Here is a 22,792-nt window from a genome sequence, read left to right as displayed (position 1 = left end):
ACATAGACGAAAACAAAAGAAAAAACTAAATACTTCAAACAAGCCATGTTACCTAAAGATCATTTCACATTAAGTTAAAAGTTTAAAATGAGCCTCAACATACATACACTAAATATTGCCTTCAAAATTTAAGAAAGCTATGTAATAATTGATTCGGTCGCGATGCAAAAATGCATACAGTAGCAAAAGAAATCACATTTGAGTCATCTATCACACACAAAAAGTTATACGTAATATACCACTAAAAGCTAGAAAACACTTATTTAAATATATCTGTTTTAGATTAAATCTTATAATTCTATCAAGAATTCTTTTGTTACAAAATGGTATACGTTTTGAATACTATGCGAGTAGGAGAGGAAAAAACCTTGACTTAAAAAGTAATTTTGTCGTTTCAAGTTTTTCTAAGAAATTCAACTTGTGATCATACTGAGCACCGCTAAATTTTTCTATCATTATATAAAATGGAATGTAATGTAATTTTAAAACTTACTGTGCAAAAGTTTTATGTTTATGGTTGAAGAAATAATTGTAACACGCATGCGCAATTTGTCGTTCTTTTTAAACCATATGTAGTTAATTTCCGTGATTAACAAAAAGGAATGAATACGTAGGAATTGTACAGTCACTTTCGGTGGGGGTTGTGGGTGGCGACATTTGACGTTCTTTATGAAATTTGTCGTTCTTTTTGTCTATATTTTTAGTAAATGTAGGATTCTACACTTACTTTAAATAATTTGATGCAAAGAAAAACATGAATACATCATTTAAGTTTTGATTCGGAACAAAATATTGCAACATCAATAAATAGGGTAAATAATTATGAACAATTTTCAAACAACAAATATGATAAATAGTAATTAACACTGCCTAGCTTTGGTTGAACAGTTTTCTTGGAAGCCAAGTAAAACTATTATATATCACTCCAAGTATAAAAAGGTCCGTTTTGGAAAGTTACTCATGATGATTGTCAGCAAGTCCTTCCTTGACATACATCTTTGGACAATCTTACTACTTGTTACTGGTTACTGGCACACGCCAAAATCCAAGTGATCATTTTTCTTGTAACAAATATGATGTCATCAGCATATCATCATCACTTAACTGAAAATATATAAAACAAAATGAAATCATAGTTTGAAAGTTGTTTCTCCAAAAGCATTGGTTGAAAACTTTGAATAACTATAAAAAAAATTTTCATGTTTTAATTTTTGTTATTCTGGAAGCAAACGTTCGACTTGCGTAAAGGACCGCACAGATTTGAACGATTGCTTCCATAATGGCGAAAATTACGTAACTTGCAAAAACATGGAAAACCTCTACAGAAAGATCGACCAACAGTCATTCCAGTTATGATAGGTGGATAATATGATAGGTGAAGATTGCCACCAAAGTGGCATGAAACTGCCAGAATAAAAAAAGTCTCTTTCCTTCCTTAATGATAGGTGGATAACTAAATCTTTGTATTAGCTCAAACAAATAACGACACGATCGTGACTTAGGGTTTCACTTTACTTAAAATTACAACATTCGTAAAAATGAAAGTCGTTGCTAGACAACGTAATCAGAACAAACTTACATCAATATCAAAGTCAAAACTGTTTCTATCGTTTCTGTTGTTTTGCGAGTACTGCGAATTTTGAGAGCTATCACGTGACATTGACGTCATATCAGAAAAGACGTCATCATTAGCTGGTCTTTTGCGTGACGCCCCTTTGTTGACGGAATATTGAAAACGACGCGTCGAAGATGACGATGATGCTGAAGAAACCGTCGTGTGATTTAGATGAGAGAAACCAGGTGTTGTATTTGGCCTTGAAATGTACCATGGGTTTGACTGTCTGGTTTCCACATTGTTAATGTTCCGTTTACGTTGCTGATCAGCTAGTTGTCGCTCGAGATTATGTTTCTCATCGGTGAGATATTGTAGCTTTTTCTTGCTTCTGTCCAATTCGTTTTGTAGACTTTGAAAAGACAAAAAAAGAATTCAATAATTAATCAGTAGCGTCTCTGGAAAGATCTGTCAATTCATGATATTCATGACGTAATGTTTTCTACGAAAACATCCCGGTTTTTGCAAGTAGTGGCAAATTTAAGCTAAGGAGAAATTGTTTAAAATTTACCAGTACTGACAAAAACTGGGATGTACAAAGGCCATTCGCCTCCAATCAACTCCGATTTCATAGGAGTCGCTTAGGTTTAGATTTATGCTTTAAGAGGCTTACAATACATTGAAAATCTGAACCCGCGAAAATATTTACGAACTCGAAACCGCAAAAGTTAATTTCGCAATTTTACTTTTTCAGAAGATGATCGAGTCAAATTTTAACAAAAGCCTTTCTGACATCACTTATTCGAAAATATTATAAAATTTAGCCCCAACCGAGAAAACTTATTACCACGAAAATTAATTACCGAAATACAATTTGTTTCGATTTTTTTTTTCGGCCGCAAAAATTTATCAAATCAATTTTGACCAAAAGCTAACAACCAAGCCTCAGTTTTAGAAATACCTTAATGTGTTCTTAATTCTGCCCCTTTTAAGTCAATAAACAAAGTAGCTATTCATGATATGCCCTTTGCAATGTCTTCTGATATTACATCACGGACCCAATAGCTGATCGGTTGTAAGTGATGTAAAAATTGTGCATATCACGAATATTAGGAATATTTTAAGAACAATTAAGCTTGAAATTCGCATTAAAAGCATCAACCAAAACGTAATGGTGCCCTATGAAAAAAGTATACTGATCTTACCTTCTGTGATTCGTATTGTTTTGTAACTTACGGAGGAAACCTTCCTTCACATCTTTCATCTTCTTACAATCACTCTGAGCGATCAACAATTTTTTTTTGCATTCTGAATAAAGATATAGAGGTCAAAAGGACTGTGTCCACGGCAAACCCGGGGGGGGGGGGGGCGTTGGAAGAGAGATAAATATCTAACTCTTTGACACTGTTTTACATTAAATTTCTATTTTTAAGGCACATATTCGGTCAATATACAGCTCTTAATTTCTCGACCTCAAGTCTAGCCGATTTAGGCCCAGTCTGAGGTGGCATTAGTAAACCTACGTGAAGTATAGGCCATTTCACAGTCAAAATAGATCATGGGTAATCAGGACAGGTTGTGCCTCCATAACGGCTTCCCGTTGGCTAGACGCAAGAATATTTTTCAAAACTTTGGACCAATAGTAAGTCGTCATTATCGCGCAGTGATTACCCATTACGCTTTGCGACTGTGAAATGACCTATGCAAATCCCAAATAATGAAAAACTACAATATTGAATGCAATTTATGTTTATACCATCTTTGTTTTTCATCAGTTCTTCAATTTCTTGTTTGAGCTTTTCATGATCATCTTTGAGCTCATTTCTTTTTTCTTCCAGTTTTTCACACTCGAAAATGTCTAGTATTAAAGAAAAGAGGGTAAAAATAAGTAGTTTTTCAAATGCATCTTAAAAATTCTACTTAATAACTCGGATGAATTTTCACAGTTTCTCGAATTCTTGCTTTATTCACGAAAATAAAACTCGTGAAATCGCATGAAATTTTTGACTCGCAAAACAAGTCCACGCGAAACTGAAGTTCAGGTCCCTGTAATTTGCTGTTTGTGAGAAAAACTGACGTTGTCAGGACCATTTTTACTTTTTGGCTGATTCGCAAAATTAAACCACGCGAAAATAATGAAATTAAGGTGCTACGATGTGACTTTCATGTTAAGTATTTTTATCTTTAGCGTCTCAAAGCAACCAAACCTTAATGCTTAACTTACTCCAAGATCCCTCAAAAGTATCCAAACAGACTTTAGTGAATTAAAAAAATTTAACCTTTCTTCAGAGAGTCTTCTTCGATTTTCAAATTAGAGAGCCTCTGTTGTAAGATGCTCTGCTTCTTCTCTATGATTCCGTTGCCGCTTAAAACATCAAAGTCTTCAAGGAAACAATCACATGCTTCCAAGAAATTTGCACTAAAATCGAATAATCGAACAATCAATCGACACATTAATTTAACCTGATCGAATAATCACTAAATCAAACAATAAGTCGTACTATTCATTAATGAATCAATGAATCGATGAATCAAAGAATCAATCAATCGAAGTATTAATCAATCCAACTATCAATATATCGAACTATCAATAAGTCGAACTACCAATCAATCAATCAATCAATCAATCAATCAATCAATCAATCAATCAATCAATCAAAAATCTCTTTTTCTGATAGTTTCTAGAGCTATGAGAATTATGGAACCTTCGATCAACTATAATTTCATACTTTCATGACTAACTACTGAGCGAAGTGACAAACCTGTCTGTCTTTTGCCTGTCCTGTATTTCTTCCTAGACGAGAGAATGAATTATGAATTGAGATTTCTTGTAAATTAGTGAGATACATACAGTTGTCTTTCTCTAATTCGATCTTCAAGGGACCAAAAACTTTATTCGAACCAGAGAAAAATTCGAATTGAGACATTATTTCAAACCATTTCCAGCTGAGGGCACCAATATTTTAATTCGAATTACAGAAAGATTCGAATAACAGAGAGTTGACTGTGAAGAGCTTAAACATTTCCTACAAGGCAGATAATGTTGCAGTACGGGCCAAGTGTCTTTCAAATGAGAATCCCAGGCTTGCAAAACTGTAAGCACAGCACTTTCATGGTCGATTTTCAGCTCAAACTTTGGTTAATAATTGTTCAATTCAATGAAAGAGTTTAATTTGGAAAATCATATTTTATTTTTGACAGAGAATGTGCTTATTTTCAGCTCGAGCCGCAAAAATGTTGCCTTACCTTGATCCTTCCGTGATTGAGAAAAACGAACTATAAGATAATATAGCAAAGAAAAATGCCAAACGTCTCCCTAAACCAAACTTAACTTACTAGCTCAAATACCAGTTCGTGTTTCTCATTAAAACATTTCTCTTTCTGTGTGAATAAAATATCTTTTCGAATGTTCATCCATTTCTCCTCTAACTGTTCTTCCAGCAATTTGTGGCGCATGTTGTTCAATTTACCAAGCAATGAATCTTTCTGATATTTGATGGATTTGATTTTAGCTTGGTGGTTTTGGATTTCTTGATTAACTAAAATAAAAAAATATACAGGTCGTTGATGATGAAAGTCATAGTTTCTGACTTCTAAATTTAGAGGGTGTCTTTAAGGGGAACTTAAGCAGTGAGTTTTGACTTCTTTCAATTTTTTTAGAACGACTTCAACTGCCAACTTTTTGCCTACTCTGGCAATTAGAATAGGCAGGGAAGAAAGTTGACAGTCATCTAAACTAGAAATGCGAATAAAACAAAAGAGAACACATACCTTTCTTCAGATCTTCAAATCTTTGTTTGATTCTTTCTTCAGAGTGAACAATTTGTTCAAAAAGTTCAGTAATCACTTGACCATTACTCATGTTTTTTTTAGTTTTTTTTTTAGGTATATTATTTTTTGTTAGAGCATCTAAAATGGTAGAAAAGTATGATAAGTCATCTTAAAAGTAAAAAACTAAATCACTTCCCTGCATACATGTTTATTTATATAAGAACAAATTATATAAGAACATAAGGCTTCGATGGCCAAAATATTATCATGAACATTTCAAGGCTTTGCAGACTCTAAAACACACGATTTTAAAGGACGGAGAATAGACAAAAAATATTCACAAATTGGTGAAAGAAAACGAACAAAAAACATTTTTAGGCTTAAGGACTCAAAAAGTTAGGAATACGATGTTCTTATAAAAAACGTGTATTATCGAATTTTTGATGCTTACTGTGACGTATTGTTTCGATGAGCCCCCCCCCCTGAGAGTGGGGAACTCGCATCAGACTAAATCATGGAATTCACTGGGGTTCATTCGTAATAACGTAAATAAAGCCTGGGATACACGGGTAAGAGGTTTCATTTGACAAAAATACAGAATGTATCTTGAGCCATATCAAATAATTACCCCCCTGAATAATTATATTCCAGACTAACTACCCCCTGAATAATTGTCTGCTCTAAAATATCACTAAAGAAAAAACAACCGTTTCTTAGATATCCTACTTTATACACAGGGCGAGTAAATGAAATATTCATGATATGCACTATTGCAATGTCAACATCCAAAACTTTTGAAGCCTTTGGATGTTCTTAATTTTTTGAGTTTTAAGCCTAAAGTTGTTCTACATAAATGTTCTTATCTTCACGTCATTTAGTGGGTAAATATTCTTGCCCGATTCCCTGAGAGATTGGAGCCTTTAAATGTCGTTCTTAATATTTTTACAATTGGAGCCTTTATGTTCTCATAAAAAAACGTGTATGCATATGCCATCAGAACAACGTTACGTTTATAACATCCCTACAGCGACAGATGAACGTTGAGAAACAGCGTTGTGTGCCAGCCTGGTAGCATTCAAATTCGTCCTTGGGCAAGCAATCAAGCGGAAACATTTTCAGCCCGGTTGAGAGAAGAAAAAACATTTAAATTGGTATAAAACTATTTCTATTTGTCTATATTTTTTGTATTTTTCCTTTTTTTCCATATTCATTCATCCAGATATTTCTTTCAGGATATCTTTCCATTTGTGTTTAGGGACTAAGAATACTGTTCTATAAGTATTCATAGGTTGGTCTACAAAGTCCCACCCACCAGCATGTGCAAATCCTGTGGCTTGCGTCACACAGTAACTGAAACTCAATTCTGAAGCCTAGAAAAACAAAGTTCAAAGAATGCGAATTTTTTTAGCTAGTTTACAGAAATTGATAGACAAACGGTATTTCTTAATGATTTATAAAGTCTGCAACTGAGATTATTCTTATGATGTTCATAGGCTTAGATGAAATCTCAAAAAAAAATTCGGAGATTTGTCTTTAGAAATGCACAACCCTGCTCTATTTATAAGAATATTAGAACGAAAGGGCTTGTAAAGCAGGCCCTGTTTTTAATAAGCACTTTACTTTCAAATGACAGAAATTCCTTTGAGGTAACCATCGTTTTAACCCATTTAACGAAATCACTCAATTACTACTTCGAATTTTCAATTTATTTTTTTGATTGATTTCAAATGCGCGTACACGTCCTAACTAAGAAAAAAAATACCAATCTCATTTTTTATTCGGTCAGGGTCAAAAAAGGGCAGCAAAGTTCGGGACAAGCTGGAGTTTTTACAAGCTCTTATTTGATTTGGTTGGTCGTTACCAGTAATAAAACAATTTTGTTACTTTTTCTAAAGAACGCGTCATCTCTATCACTTCAAATGACCAATTAGTGAAGTATCTTGTAAAAATTCCAGCTCATCCCCAAAGTCCGCGGCGCTTCTAGGTCAAGATCTACGGATAAATGACCAAACAAAATTTGAGTAATCTCATATGATGCCAGTGGCACTTGCTGGGTTAATTAGAAATACAGAAAGATTCGAATCGAAGAAAGTATAACTATAAAGGAATATACCTTGAAATAGATTTCTTCTTCAAAATTTGTATAATCCACTTCGTTTTCTTCCCTCATTTCATTGACGTGTTTTGTTTTCTTCTTTTTACCTTTCTCTGTTTCTTGCTGTGTGGATGTACCTTTAAAATAGGGTTTTCAAAATGTTGTGGTGGAAACCAACCCTCCAAATGCCTAATAAATTTGGCCAATCAAAATAAGATCAAAATGTTGGCGTCGAATAAAACTGAAAATAAATTTTCTCTAAAAGGTTCCCTTGAATATCTAATTTTTCTCGAAAGAAGGTTTGCGTCTTAATAAGGTCAAGTGCCTTGACTCCCTAATGTCCTAAAAGTGGGAAACGTATTCAAAGAAATCAGCATACCTTCTTTCATGGGAACAGCTTTGGTAGGACGCATTGTTTTTGACACAAACAATAAATAATCAATGTCGTTTGTTTTGTCCTAATGGAGAGAGATAAGAGACCAATTAGTTCAAGCGCAATAGAAATAGCATTGTGCTGTTCCATTCAATATCCATAAAGGGGGATAGAAAAAAAAAATTAAAAAGAAGTTCTCGAGATAATGTGGATATCCCCAAAATGGGTAAAATTTGTAAAAAGGAAACTTATAAAAATCATTCTCCATACATAGCTTAAAGTGAAGGTGGATGACTCCTTGGAAAATTTAATCAGGTTCCATGGAAATTCCAAAAACTTAGACCTAAAACGTCATTCAATTTTAATACTTGCAAACTCAAACCCCATTATTAGGCAGGTGTATGATATTACTAGCATTAAAGAAAGTATTTATAATACTGTATTTCTTGCATAATCTCTAGACTGGAATCTTTTATAATTATATGGCTGTTATATGATAGTACGATAATTGTTACATGATAATATCGGTGTTTGTGTAAACTACAATTTGCCCACTCAATTATTTGTTTGCTTATTTTCTACTATTTAGCATTTGCATTTGCTAGTAATGAATATTGTGATATACCTGTTTTATAGCTTGGTCAAATTCACTCCTAAAAAATTTTAAGAGAACAAATTATTATTTTAGGTGCTTATATCATACATAGAATATTATCATTCCCGTTCCAGAAAGAAAAATAAATAAACACCTATAAAACTATCAAACATCGAAAGCTAAATAGGCCATACCGCGATCGAAATGAATCAAGGGTAATCAGGACTGATTATGTCTCCATAATGGCCTCCGATGGGTCTGGCGCGAAGATATCCAAAGATTTCAGACCAACAGAGATTCGCTACAAGAGCGTGGTGGTCCTGATTACCCACGATTCTTTTCCATCATGAAAGGGCCTACGAAAGGGAATTGGAATTCGTTTTACAACGACCAAATCTATCAAGCGACGGAGATGGAATTTGCCAGTGAATTTACGACCAATGACTGTATTGCATAAACGCGCTCACAGCCTATAAGACTTTTATGACATTCACGCAACCCTTGTAAATAGGAGCCCAATCCTCTCGTAGCGTCCAGGATATACATGAATATGCAGGATATGCAGCCCTGAAATATCTCTAACATTACGTCACTTTTACTACACATGATTGGTTGCAAGTGACGTATTTGGTAGACTAAAACCACTGATCTTAACTGGAACGGGCTTCCCGTGTAAAAGCAAGCGTGTCCAGCTTTAGAGGTGGCTAGTCTGCCTTCTTTTCTATTCTGGTCGTAAACCTCCCGATTCGAATGTTTTGAAATTCAACGTTCGAAAATCTAAGGTAAATTTTGAAAACAACATGGTAGACTAGTGTCGACTACAAAACTAGACGCACTTCCATTCAACGGGAGATCTGTGGACAGTTAGCCTATCTAGTGTGTAAAATATTATGATATCTGTGATAAAAACAAAAAGTTACATGATTTCGCGTAGTAGTTATAGCGGTGTGTTGCATACCATGAACTCGTGCAAACGCCCCTGTGTCACATTTGGCAAAAATTTCGTCCCGGTAGGAAAAATACCCTAGAATTTCAGCCCCACTGGGAAATTGACTTTGATTTCATATTCAAAATTCCATGTTTAAAAATTGCACTCAAAAACCATCCCCACTGGATTTTTTAAGCTTGGAACAAAATAATTTCTATGCCTATTATTTCCGGTATTTCAATAGAAGTTTCTATCCACTGTGGAAAAAAGTTTCATCGGGGCTGTGAGTCAGGGGTATGTGCAAGAATTGATGGGTTTATTGCATAAAACTTACTTTATTGAGTTATGAAAAGGTGGTGCAAGTTGATCAGGGAGGTTGATGAATCTTTCGTTGATGAAATATCCCACTCTCTTATTGTTGAAAATGAGTTCCATTTTGCTTGTGGTTTCTTTGCATTTACATTTGCCGAGTAGTTCCTTATTCAGTTCTTTGATACAAGGTCTCTCCTAATAACAGATACAGTACAGTAGTCACAGGTACTTTGAAATCACGATATTCGTTACGTAATATTTTCTACGGAAACACCCGTTTTTGCAGGTTAATTTTAATTAAGTTCTACTCTTCTGAATCTGTACTTACTCAAAGTTTTTTTTAAATGTTTTATTTGTACGTCTGATGATTGCCGTAACAAAAGAAACTGGAAGTTATGTACTTTTTTTAATTTCAAAAAATTTAAAATAAATATATAGAACATCGAGTTAGAGAGCGTCAACTGTAGCACGTTCTAAAAAACATGAGCAATACTTCGAGCTACTGTCCAGTGTCTGAAAAAGCACAAATCTCTCGAATGAATTTTATACCTTATAGCGGTCCATATGAAGTATTGTAACAATTCCATATACGTTATCCTCTTCATCATCAACTATCTACAATAAAACAAAAAGTTTCATATCCCTTACAATCATAAGATTTTAATTCTTAAAATACTTGTTTGGTTATTTTGGGTACATTTTACACCCCTTCTCACAGACCAGGTGGGATTTTATCAGCCAATGGGGGTAAAAATAACAGACCAAAACTCGATAAGGATTGATATTCCTGTTTTTTATGGCTGGAGATTCAGTGGGGATGGAAAAAATAGCACATTTTTTTGGAGTGACGATTTGCTTATCTGATTATTTTTAGTGGAGACAAAAATTGTAGTATAATTCTCCACTAGGGACGATATTTTTGCCAATTTTGGGGGTGTATAATGATCACCGTCCATGGCTCTCGAGTGGAGAAAAAGAAAAGGTTTAGTTACCACTCTGGTAAGAACGGTTAGCTTGGCGAATCGTACATTCGCCCAGGTCAACTTTTGCCACACGAGGAGAATTGGGCTTTTCCAGAAATTTGCTGTACCCCCCCCCCCTGTTGAGGATATTAATTTTTTCGAGTTCCACACTCCCCTGGTTATCTGACTTGAAATGAAATCACCCCTTGGATAAAGTGAAAATAAGGGTCGAGGATATCCATGCATATTGTCCCATACCCCATAGCACTTTGTCCTGTACCCGCTGGATATCAAGGGATTTTGTCTTGTACCCCGTGGATATCTTCTCCCTCTGATAAGGCCCTAACAATGGATATCCAGATAGCACCGATAGCACGGAACCCCCTGGATATCCGATATCCTCAACAGGAGGACGGACTATTTCTAGAAAAGCCCATTGGATACTTTGATACAAGAGTGAAGGCTTGGTTTGTGTTGACATTCTTCCTATTCAGTCGCAAAGGGTTTTAGGCTTTGATGGCCGGAATATCAGGAACCAGTTAAGAACATTTGAAGAACATTATTTTTAATCGAGGATCTCGACGATACCAGTGGGGTTGAGGTCCTATGAGTTCTGTGATGCGTAAGCTTTTTGTTTATCTGGAACCCAGATGGTGAAATTTTCATCCGACACGCTAAAGCTCTGAAGGTCGGGAAAGTTTTTAACATCTGGAAGGTTTACATTACGGAATTTTGCGAGACCGCGTCAAGAATTTTGCAGCGGGAGGTCTGGTAACCCAGCCCTCGTTTTCGGGAATTGGCGGGTCCAACCGAAATATTTCTAGATTTACGGGCAAGGACTGTTGAACCCGACTGAGGATGCGGCACATCAAAGGCCGTCTATCATTCCTCTCCGATGGGAAATTGGCCCGCTCCCTTTAGAGCTTTAGCGTGGGCGGCCGCCAATCCGCCATCGGAATATCAGATAACCTTTTTGTCATCTTTTTCTTTGCGTTAAAAATTCAAGAGTGATTGATTGTGGTTGATCTTTCTAAAAATCATTTGATGTGCATGTCAACCAATAAGATTTAACTCGTATTTCAAGGGGGAAAACACATTTAGTTTTAAGGGGCTAGAGTAGAAGTCATCCCGTTCCAAAGAATCAAAACATTGAACACGGCGATTTTTCTTCGGCAATTTAAAGGTATAGCTTCTAAACACAACATCCATTAAGTAACCTGAAATCAGATCGTCATTGTTTTCTGTACACCACACTAAAGCTCTAAAGGGATGTGTGAAAACAAACGATATGACTAATAAGCTATCTCGAATTTGTAAGGGCCGTGCTCGTTTCAAAGTACTGGGAATGACAACAAAGTTGCGTCATTGTATTTACAGTTCAATATTTGTTCTGACTTTCTACCTCAGATGGTTAAACTTTCAAACGCCTTCAGAGATTTACCGTTCGCGTAGGAAAATCATAACCATCTGTTATCAGGTTACCAATAACTCATTCAGAAGCCAAAATCTTTACTAGTGCGTCATTAAGTTTCTTTGATAATCTGGAATAACCGCAAAACTTTCCCAATTAAGATTGCTTGCATAAACATGAAAACTTCGTTAATTGGTAATAAAATAATTAATGACTTTTCGCATATCTCTACGTTTTTAATAGCTTAGCTTGCACATTCGAAAAATTAAAGATTACACTGATCTCAGTATGAATAATTTTGTTGGTGTCTATATGCTATGGTGGTGTTCTTGTTCATAGTGTGGGGTTGTTTGGGTAGCCTGGATATCTAGCTCTGAATTATGTGTGCTAGCTGTGAAGTATTTTGATGTTTCTTCTATTAACAGCTTTGTTTAACTAAATGCATTCAGACCCAAAGTATTTGAATCGATAAAGTACGCATGCGCTGTCTTCTGATATTTGAATGAAAATCGCTTTTGGAAGAAAAAAGTTTAGAGCCTGGATATTCTGACTTTTGTTCGGGATTCTGTATATTTTCTTTTTTTGCCAGTATAGTGAGAGCCAACTGTAGGTTTTATTGTTTTTAAATATCTGTAGTTGAAATATCTCACGTGTTCTAAAATTATTGATATTCACGATGTAATATTTTTTGTCACTTTGAGCCTCAAATTGTTCTTATCCTGTTCTTATATGTAATTGATGTATTTTAGGCGTTATACCAAATTTTTAGTAATTTAACCTTAATATGGCTTCAAATTGAGAAATTTCAGGCTCAGCATTGTTCTTAAATTGTTCTTATTATCTGGAGATTTTGAGCATCATTGTTCTTATAAAATTGTTCTTTTAAAAAAAGCGTAATTTCTACATCTACAGCCACGTCTATTGGTTATTTTGTAAAGATTACATCATGAACATCAAGAATATTTGTATTCTATCCCGTTATTTGGTTTTTGGCGAGGCCCTCGCTAACCCCCTTGTGTAACGTTAGGGTGTTAAGGTATAATTGCATTAAGATACATACACTACAAGAGTGAACAATACAACCCAACCACTTATTTTACACGACTTTCACCCATATAATGCTCTCTTTTTTTAGCTTCAGCAAAAACACAATGTTACAATTTCCTGATATATGATTTGAGGCCATTATAAAGATGTGTAAAGATGTCATCGTTTGTGACAGTGGCGCAAACCATACAAGAAATTGAAAACTGGCTTCATTTGGCGACACTGCTTCACGAGCCGTTAAAAGAAGCCCTACTTGCTATCTTACATAACGATTATAAAAACAAAAACTATGTCGGTCTACCGAGAAACCCAACAGCACTTAATGCTGAACTACGAAAACAACAAAACACTATAAACCAACTAGTAAAGAAAAATGTACTCAAAAAGGAACAAGTTTGCCTTCTATTACCTAAAAACTCACAAACTGACAGCCAAGCTTTTGATATCACTCTTATCATTGTGTTAATCATCGACTTCACCACACTTCCACCTCCTAAAAATGGTTGGAAAAAAAATCCATCTCAAAATGATTTTAGTATCGCTGCCTTTGTTATTCTTGCCCAAAAATGGAGAAATCGTCTCTTACACGCCGATGCTAAAACTATCAATTTGAATGACTTTAATTTACAATGGGCTGAGGGTGAGAGAATTGTAAAAGGTCTTTGTCAGGTTAATTATAATTTCAACGCTTTGAAAAGTAGGCCACTGGACGTTACCAATAATGCTGTTGTTCAGGCGCTTGCGTTCTTCTCCAAAAAGATTCTTAACGATCTCGCAACCCTTCAAGCAGACTCTAATCAATTAATGAGAGATGTTCCAAAATTAAAAACCGATTTACTAAAACATGACACCGTCCTTGCTGATCACGATTCCACCCTTGCTAATCATCAAAACACACTCACAAATCATGATACCACCCTCGCTTCTCATGCCACTGCTCTTTCTTATCATGACGCCGCCCTTGCTAATCAAAAAACCACCTGTGACGATATAAATGCAGCCCTCGCTATTCACCAAGCCGCCCTCACAAGTCACGACACCATCCTTGCTTCTCACGAAACCACCCTTGGCAATCATGATACCGCCCTCGCCTTTTACAAAACCAACATTACAAGTCACAACACCGCCCTCGCTTCTCACGAAACCACCCTTGGCAATCATAATACCACCCTAGTCTTTTACAAAACCACCATTTCAAAGCACGACAGCAAACTCGCTTCTCACGACACCGCCCTTACAGATCATGGCACCGCCCTCGCTTGTCACGATACTTCTCTTTCAAGCCACGAGACCAAACTCAATAAACACGAGAATGCTATTTCTGGACATAATAATACCTTAGCCAGTCATAGTGAAGCCATTTTGAAATTTGATCAAGTTGTTGGACAGTTAATGGATAAACATGAGTTTATAAAGACCACACTGAATCAAAAACAGGGTAAGAATATGTTCATTTTATTTCTATAATTAAATGCAAAAAAATATCAGCGTTTTGATTGGTCGAGAACATCGAGATATTTGCGATATTTCATATTTCTTTAGTATGGAAACATGGCCGCGTTGGGGTTGGGTTGGGTAAGCGACGGGAGAAAAAGAGTCCATGATCGGCAAAGTAAAAGCCAAGATTTCCAAGAATAGATCCTCTAGGAGTACTCACAACTGTCGCACTAGTCTGTCTCTATTCTGTGGTATTCCAGGTGACTTAACTTAACTTTCAACCGAATTCACTGAGCGGGAGTCAGCCTAGTCCTAAGCCTTTCCTAATAAACACTTTTTTATAAGAGTTGTTTTTTTTCATTTCATCATGGATATTCTTAACTTTTTGGGGAAAATCATCCTAAATTATTCTTAAAATATTCTTAGATTAGGATCAGTTCAACCAAAATTTAAAATGGAATACATACCTGTAGAAAAAAAAATTGCAATATTCAAAACGTTTGAGCCTTACTGGGGATTACTTGACAAGTTACAGTTAAAAATGTTCGAACAGTGGCATTCTTAGGTTAAATTGCCAAATTATATGACGGTGATATTCTTAGCATGTTCTTCATTTTGTGGTCAATTTCATTATAAATATTCTTATATACTAATCAAACCGACTATTTATATACTTTATAGAGATGGGATCTTGTTGTTTACAAGAAGTTCTTGACTACGTCATTGAAGAGATAGGTGAAGAAGATAAACAGCTTCTACTGTCAAGCCTAAATATTACAAAATCCAAGACACTAGAGAACTTGGAAGAAGTCATCAACAATGTCACATGGCCAAGGTTATCATACGAGTTGGAAAGATTGGGAAGAGTGGACATAGTGAAGCATATCACCAAAAGGACCCTTATCACTTCAGGTATCACCGTCATTCACTCTTTATTAGCGATTTATCTTAAGAGAACTAATTATCGTAATCACAAATAAAACCTCAAAAAATCACATTTCGCAGGAATTAATTAATCTTTTATTTTCCTAAAACTTTTTCAGGTTTTTTGATGAAAAATGGCCAAATTTGTAATTCGCTGAAAACCACGAAAAAGCAAAAATTAGTTCGCGCGAAAATTAGTTCCCTTATGGTATGTATGTATTTCTGCGATGGGGACGCTTAGCATCTGATTTGTCTAGATCCTGATTGACTGAGGACGACGGTAAATGAGCATTTATTACCTACCTCCCTCGCTTTTACGGGTCAAACCTTAGGGTTATTTCTAATTGTTGCAGTCGCTTCGTTGTCACTCGTTATTGTATTCAAGGTATATTGAAAACCTCAATTATAATACTTTCGAGGAATTTGTTTCTAAAGCATACTTTGGTAAATGACACGAGGGTAATTAAGATGTTAATCAACGCATTATAAAGTTCATTAACGATATCATAAAAGGCCATGATAAATGTCTTTATTTTTATCAAATTTTCTCTGTTCTTTCCCTCTTAGATATCCTAATTGCTTCATCAAAACTTCGCAGCCAATGTGCTGAAGACATAATCAGCTCCCTTGTGAACGAGCCGTTAATTGGAGATCGGAGTCAAGTCCATTACCAATACAATGAGAATCTATATACCGATTTGGCAGTACTCAAAGCTACTGAAGTCGATAGAGAAACTAATAATTCTGATCGCGAAGCGCTAATGGAGCAACGATTACTTCAGAAAGAGAGCATCGTAATGAAGGATCTCTTTCAGAGTGACGATGAAGTTGTTTTCGTTCGCGCTGTGGGTGGTATGGGGAAAACAACCATGTTAGAGATGTACACTCACAAATTGGCAAAGCGAGAGCTCAACATTGATTTTCCTGTGGAATTTGTGTTTTTCTTCTCTTGCCGGGAAATCAACTTGGTGTATAAGGATATAGAATCAGTAGAAGAGCTCTTTAGATTCAAGTATCCGAACATTTTTAAAAGATTGACATTAACAGATTTGGAACCGATTGCTGATAGAATATTGATTATAATCGACGGCCTCGATGAGCTACAAGGTGTTTACGAATGTTCTAAAAAGACACACAAAAGGTCGACGTGTACCCCCTTTAAACTTGTTTTTGATTTAATCAATCCGAAAGGTCATGTCCTGAAGGGTCATAAAAGTATTGCTTCAGGACGACCCAAAGCTTGTGACTTTTTGAAGAGAAAATTTATCGAGCTTAAAGAATTGGAAATGAAAGTCATTAAAATTAAAACGGTAGAAGTTTGCGGTTTTAAGGACGAAGATGTCGAAAAATACATCGAACGTTTCTTTAACGGGGACGTTGCGAAAGTCAAAAGAGTGAAGGACGCTATTTGTTATTCGAACAATCTCAAAGTCATGGCAACCGTTCCTGTTTTTACATGGGTCATATGTAATGTTTATGGCGAAGATCTAATAACAAAGCCGTTGAACACGTGTACAGAACTCTACATGTATGCCTGTCTTGTTTTTCTGAGAAAGCATTTGCAAGGCGTAAGCTCTAAAACGTATAGAACTTTAGCTGAAATGTTGGACGATGTTAACTTCATGGAATGTGTGTATTCCTTGATGACACTTTCAGTGAAGACCTATATGAAAAACATAGTCTTGTTTACTGAAAAAGATATACGAAAGTTAAACTGTCCTATTCATCTTGAACAGTCCGGATTGATTGTTAAATACGAACGTGGCGAGACAAAGCAGGCTGTCTACCAATACAAGCATCTAGCTTTACAAGAGTTTATGACCGGTCTGTTTCTATGCGTCACCAGAGGAATAACACCTTACATGACCAATCGCGAGTTGACGGCTTGTGCTCCTGTCATCTTCGGAATACATCGACTCAAAAAGGAGAACGACTTTTTTAACGACTTCTTCATGCGGCTTACACATCTACACGCGAGTAAGTCGAAAATCTTCACACGCATCATCTTACAGCCTTACAGAAATTGGAAATTTGAAAATTACATTCTTAACAATTCTCTCGAGATACCCAATTGTATGCTGAATACTGATTCCGACTATCTGGTCATCGACCCTTTCATGCCAGAATGTCAAGAATTTCTCACACTTTTCCACGAGGCTAAACTTAAGCTTGACTGCCCATATTCTATGGCTAAAGTGGCCAATTGTATCCTTTACACTGTCGACTTAAGAAATGCAATCTTTTTTATTAAACATTTAAATCTAAAATTAAAAACACCCACATTTTTGATTGGTTCCGATTCTCTTATCATTAATATGGAGAGGCCAGAATGCAGACAGTTTATCAAGATCCTTCGCGAATCGAAAGTGACCTTGGAAAGCCCATACTCAACAGTTCGGTTTCGCAATGACCTTGAATTGAATGGTCACGAAGTTGAGTTTCTTTTCTCACGTTTACATTTCAAATTAAACATCCCATTGAGTATGATCGAATCTGAATCATTGATCATTATTGACATGAAAAACCCAGAATGTAGAGCGTTTGTTAAAATCGTATGCGAATCGAGAATCCAAGTCGAATGTCCATTCGAATCGATTGAATTCCGCGACGATACCAAGTTGAGTTATGGGAAGGCTGCATTGCTCTTATCACACCTGAACGTCATGCCGATCATCCCGAACAGCATGCTGGGAACTAACTATATGATCATTAACACTGATAGACCTGAATGCGTAAAGTTCATTCATATCCTTTACGAATCTAAAATCAAAATGAAATGTCCGCATTCCACTGTAAAAATTTATAGCGACATACAAGGCTTTCTGAAGGAGATCGCATTCATGATAGACCATTTAGATCTGACACTACTTATGCCGCCCTGTATGCTTGGTACCGATACACTGCTAATTGACATTGAGAACACAGTATGTAGAGAGTTCATTAATCTCCTTTACGAATCAAAAAAAATTAAAGTCGAGTGTCTCTATTCTGCAATGGACATTGTCAGTGACTATGAATACGGAAATTTAAAATCAATCCTTAATTTCGCGAACCAAACCTTCAAGTTGAGGATACCCAAATGTATGATGGGTACAGATTCATTGATTATTGATTGTTCTGTACCAGAGTGCAGAGGGTTTATACAAATTGCCAATACAACAAAACCTGAAATTGAGTGCCCTTTTTCCACTGCAACTTTAATAACTGCTCCCGATGTCAGCTGGTTCTACGCAACACGTGATGGTAAAATTCCATTTATGCTAAATCAACTGAATCTTGAGCTTAAAATGCCAAAATGTATGGTCGATGAGGTACAGAAAGGTTTAGTTATAAACACTGATCGAAAGCAATGTTCGCGGTTCTTGGAATTTGTCTATTGCGCATGCGTAAAAGTTGAATGTCCGTTCCATCGTGTCGTTATGTTAAACTTTGATGATACAGAGAATGAAAAGCATGCGAGATTTTTTATTGAACATATGAAATTGAATTTGAAAATCCAAACACTTGTATGAGTTTTAGACGAAATTTATGTAGGTGATGCGTATCGTGTATGAAATTCCCGTCCGAGAGTTTACACAAAATTTGAGGTAACCTGATTCGATTTTCTTAAAAAAGATTTAGGAATCTAATGATTGTATTTAACCTACATCCATTCAAATTTTTAGAAATATAACGATTCCTAAAATAAAACTTACGAATCAAGTTTCTAAAAAACACAAAGAGGTAACTCTTGCAAGGGAATTTTATACATGATACGCATCCCCTATAACAAAACATCTCAAAGGGGATGCGTGTAGCCTATACACAATTAGACAAAGCCTGTTTATTTTGCATCATATTAGGAAAACATTGACCTTAGAATACACCTTTTTTTATAAGAACATCCAAAAGCCTTCGGATGCTCTCAACTTTTTGGATTTTAAGCCTAAAAATATTCTTAACATGTTCTTATTTTCACCATTTTCCTAAAGAATCGGGTGTTTTCGAGTCCGCAAAGCCTTAAAATGTTCTTAACTTGTTCTTAGCATTTTCGCAATCGAAGCCTTGTGTTCTTATATAATTTGTTCTTATGAAAAAAACGTGTAACGCGCTATTCACTTTTGCAAGTTCCAGATCGAGAGAAATTTAAAAGAAATCGTTGATGAATAGTTTTACACAGGGACATCAATATTGATCTCAAATGTGTGAATTTAGTTGACTTGGCTTTATATTACAATTCTTTATTTGATTATTTAGAAAGTATTTTCACTTAAACTATGAATTTATTAGAGACTTCTGAAAATATACGTTTTTTATAAGAACATCCAAAACCTTTGAAGCCTCCATTCTTAACGTTTTTAATATGTTCTCAATTCCGCATCATCTTCTAAATATTTTTGTGCAATGTTCTAAAACATTGGTTGTTTTAGAGTCTTTATTTAGACCATTGAAGCCTTATTTTCCTGTATAGTTTTTTTTATAAAAGAAAACTTTTACAAAAAAAAAGACTTATAGTACTCACTTTGATTGTGCTTCCCATATCTTTTTGTGAAATGATCAAGTCTGACATATCGGATACATCGACGTGTAATGTAACAAACGGCTGTAAAGAACAAGAAGAAGAAGAAGTGAGAAGATATTAAAAGAACAATATTAAAGATTTAAGATACAGACTCCGAGTTAGAAAAATTGGTGGAAGAAAACACGCTTAAAGCCTATCTATTCATGAGTCTATTTGCTTATTCTGCAAAAACATTCCACAGCTCCAATAAAAACGCAGACAATTCATTCCAATTCTTATTCGACACTTTGCAGTCAAGACATTGTAAACTCTCGGGTCATTTAAATGTTATACTAAAGTGACAAATTCTAGACTAGGACACCTTCTCGAAGTCTTCTCCACCTAGGTGGGGTTGGGTAAAGAAAATCTTTCGATGGATTAGTCAAATAATGTTATGAGGCATTAAATTAAGAAAACACCCCCCCCCCCGATACATATTGATCATACTGGAAGTAAAATTGAGGATTAGTTTTCAAATTTAAAATGTAATCATATTCTTACACGAAGTAAGAGTTGTTTCAAGCCATGGAAATCATTTTCTTCCGGTGGAAAGGCTTCAAATTCGACATCGATGTTCTATAAAAAAAGATAAAAAGCGATTAACAATTTTTTTACTACTTTTTTTGGTCAAAAATAACCATAAATCGAAAGTTAAGCGGAAATCAACTATGTATTAAGGAAATCGGTTATAACCTTTCCATCGACCTTGGAGTTTTGCCTTGCGAATAATACGCCTTAAAGGGAATGATTAGGACAAAAAGCATAGGGGATACTATTCATGTATAAAATTCCCGTCCGAGAGTTACCCCAAATTTGGGGTAGCCTGTTTCAAGTTTCTTAAAAGAGTTTAGAAATCCAATGAATGTATTCACCTGTATTCAAAATCTACTAATACAAAGAAAAGATTGAGAGTTTTTGGTCATAAATTTTAAGTACGGGATATATTGGTTAAGACAGCCAATAGATAATTACTTTATCAGACTTTCAAGAAATGCAATCCATTTACAAATTCAATAAAATTTTCATGGATGCGACTTGAGTCAGGGACTCATTTACCGAGTTTCTGTAGATTTTTTTCTCTCGTAAGGTTGCATCAATAAGAAAAAAAAATCCAACACCCGTGTTTACTTTGCACGATGGTATGTAACTATCTGTTAAGAGTAATTTATTCAGGATAGACAGTCGAACGGATAGTTAACTTGACTCCCGAACGGGAAGATCTTCCCGATTAGGTTTCGAAAATATCTCGGCGAACAAACGAGAAGATAGAGAATTCTTACTAATTCGGAAGATCTGCCGGTTTAGGAAGGTTTGATTTCTTCAAACAGAAACGGGAAGTAAGATAGAAAAATGTAAAGAAAGAAACAGACTTCCCGATTCAGAAGAAAATCCTTCTTAAATTCAGAAAATCGTCGCCTCAACATGAAGCACTTCATTTGTCGTTTTTCAATCAAACAGTTAACATGACAAATTTCAAATGAAAATATGTTTTGGGTATTTGTTAACAAGTCTTTTGTTATCTTTTGTCAAATTTTATCCTCTGATTTTTGCTTTTTTCCACTTACTACCAACTAGAAGAACCATCATTTTATAACAGAAACAGGTAATGTTTTATAAATGTTCTCGAATGCAGGTCCCTCTCTTAAATACATTGCCCATTTTAGAATTGTAAATTATATAGAATAACATGCGTAAATATGCTAAAATTAGATGACAAAAAAGTTGTTAAAAGGTTTGAGAAAGATAATTGGGTAACACCTTTATAATTTATTTCCATGTTATCACACTCGCGGCATGGGTTTTAGCAGGGATTCTTATACAGCAGATACTCAAAAGAAAATAAATACATATGCTCATATTGTGCGCCGTCCCTTGTTTACTTTGTAAGAGCTAATGACCGAAGGGTATATTACCCTCTATCAAGAGTTATTGATTTGATTCTCATAAAGTATATGCTTATAAGAAGAATATTGTGCGTCATCCCTTGTTTACTTTGTAAGAACTAATTACCGAAGGGTATATTACCCTCTATCAAGAGTTATTAATTTTATTCTCATAAAGTATATGCTTAAAAAAAATAAGAAAATAATCCGAAGCTCATTACACATATATGACGTAATCCAAAGAAAGCCTGCGAAATTTTTCCGTTGTCATACGAACTTGTAAATAATTTAAATTTAGTGAGTTTAGCGATTTTCACCGTATCAAAAACTTTCGTTTTAGAAATTTTATTCTACACCGCCATGAAAGGCTATCGTAATACTTTCGGTATGCGAAATTAACAAAGAAAAAGAAAAAGAAAAAGAAATGAAAAAAACCTGAGTGTGATCATCTGCTTCCATTTGTTGATCTCTTTCACTCTCACTTTCGTTTTCAGAAACACTCATTTCATTTTCTGAAGATGGTGGCGATTCTACCATCTTTTCTTCTTTCCGCTTGGCAGCTCTCTTCTTTCCATTGGTTCTTTTCGTTAATTCTGACATTCTGACATTCTTATTTTTTGTTAATTTTTTTTCTGTTTTTTGTTCTCTCTAAAAACATAGTTAAAATAATGGTAATGATTATTACAGTTTAGTGTTTCGAATTAGCTGTCTGTTTTGATTCCGTGTAGTTAGCACGAAATAAATATCAAGTAAACAAATTTTCCAATTTGTTGTTGATATGCGCTGTTTCAGCTAATAAGATTTTATTTATTTGCTATTTTTCGTGCACATTACACGGAATCAAAGCAGCAAAAGGTTATTCGAAACCTGTCGAAACCGATGTATTATATACATAATAATAGGCTCATACAGACATATAGTTACAGAGAGACTCGTCATAAGATGGTAGCACAGACGTACCA

At 35.2% G+C, this 22,792-nt stretch overlaps 2 protein-coding genes across 2 annotated transcripts; both read right to left on the bottom strand.

Moving 5' to 3' along the window:
* Positions 1-1,031: 1,031 nt before the first annotated feature.
* Positions 1,032-5,457, bottom strand: LOC136812571 (chromosome partition protein Smc-like). The gene is made up of 8 exons (XM_067069100.1): positions 5,324-5,457; positions 4,889-5,091; positions 4,315-4,346; positions 3,832-3,971; positions 3,309-3,410; positions 2,758-2,860; positions 1,580-1,964; positions 1,032-1,104 (listed from the first exon to the last, which is right to left on the bottom strand). The coding sequence occupies exons 1-8, from the start codon at positions 5,412-5,414 to the stop codon at positions 1,054-1,056; spliced, it is 1,107 nt and encodes a 368-aa protein (XP_066925201.1). The 5' UTR covers positions 5,415-5,457; the 3' UTR covers positions 1,032-1,053.
* A 1,040-nt stretch (positions 5,458-6,497) lies between these two features.
* LOC136812573 (BRCA2 and CDKN1A-interacting protein-like) lies at positions 6,498-22,474 on the bottom strand. The gene is made up of 9 exons (XM_067069102.1): positions 22,266-22,474; positions 20,449-20,523; positions 19,909-19,989; positions 10,176-10,241; positions 9,649-9,821; positions 8,417-8,444; positions 7,798-7,876; positions 7,437-7,555; positions 6,498-6,693 (listed from the first exon to the last, which is right to left on the bottom strand). Exons 1-9 carry the CDS (start codon positions 22,428-22,430, stop codon positions 6,535-6,537), a joined length of 945 nt encoding a protein of 314 aa, XP_066925203.1. The 5' UTR covers positions 22,431-22,474; the 3' UTR covers positions 6,498-6,534.
* Positions 22,475-22,792: the final 318 nt, after the last annotated feature.

This window comes from Clytia hemisphaerica, unplaced genomic scaffold (assembly GCF_902728285.1).
Source record: "Clytia hemisphaerica strain Z4C2 unplaced genomic scaffold, Clytia hemisphaerica genome assembly, whole genome shotgun sequence".
Lineage (NCBI taxonomy): Eukaryota > Metazoa > Cnidaria > Hydrozoa > Leptothecata > Clytiidae > Clytia > Clytia hemisphaerica.
The sequence above is the reverse complement of the archived record's forward strand: the minus strand, read 5'-3'. Positions and strand labels throughout refer to the sequence as shown.

Coding starts and splice junctions, on each gene's coding strand:
- LOC136812573 (XM_067069102.1), bottom strand. CDS start 22,430: ATGTCAGAATTAACGAAAAGAACCAATGGAAAGAAGAGAGCTGCCAAG. Junction 20,524..22,265: donor AAGCAGATGATCACACTCAG/GTTTTTTTCATT, acceptor CTTTTTTTATAG/AACATCGATGTCGAATTTGA. Junction 8,445..9,648: donor CCTTTTCATAACTCAATAAA/GTAAGTTTTATG, acceptor AAAATTTTTTAG/GAGTGAATTTGACCAAGCTA.
- LOC136812571 (XM_067069100.1), bottom strand. CDS start 5,414: ATGAGTAATGGTCAAGTGATTACTGAACTTTTTGAACAAATTGTTCAC. Junction 1,965..2,757: donor AACAATACGAATCACAGAAG/GTAAGATCAGTA, acceptor GTCTTTTCAAAG/TCTACAAAACGAATTGGACA. Junction 1,105..1,579: donor GTTTTGACTTTGATATTGAT/GTAAGTTTGTTC, acceptor ATATATTTTCAG/TTAAGTGATGATGATATGCT.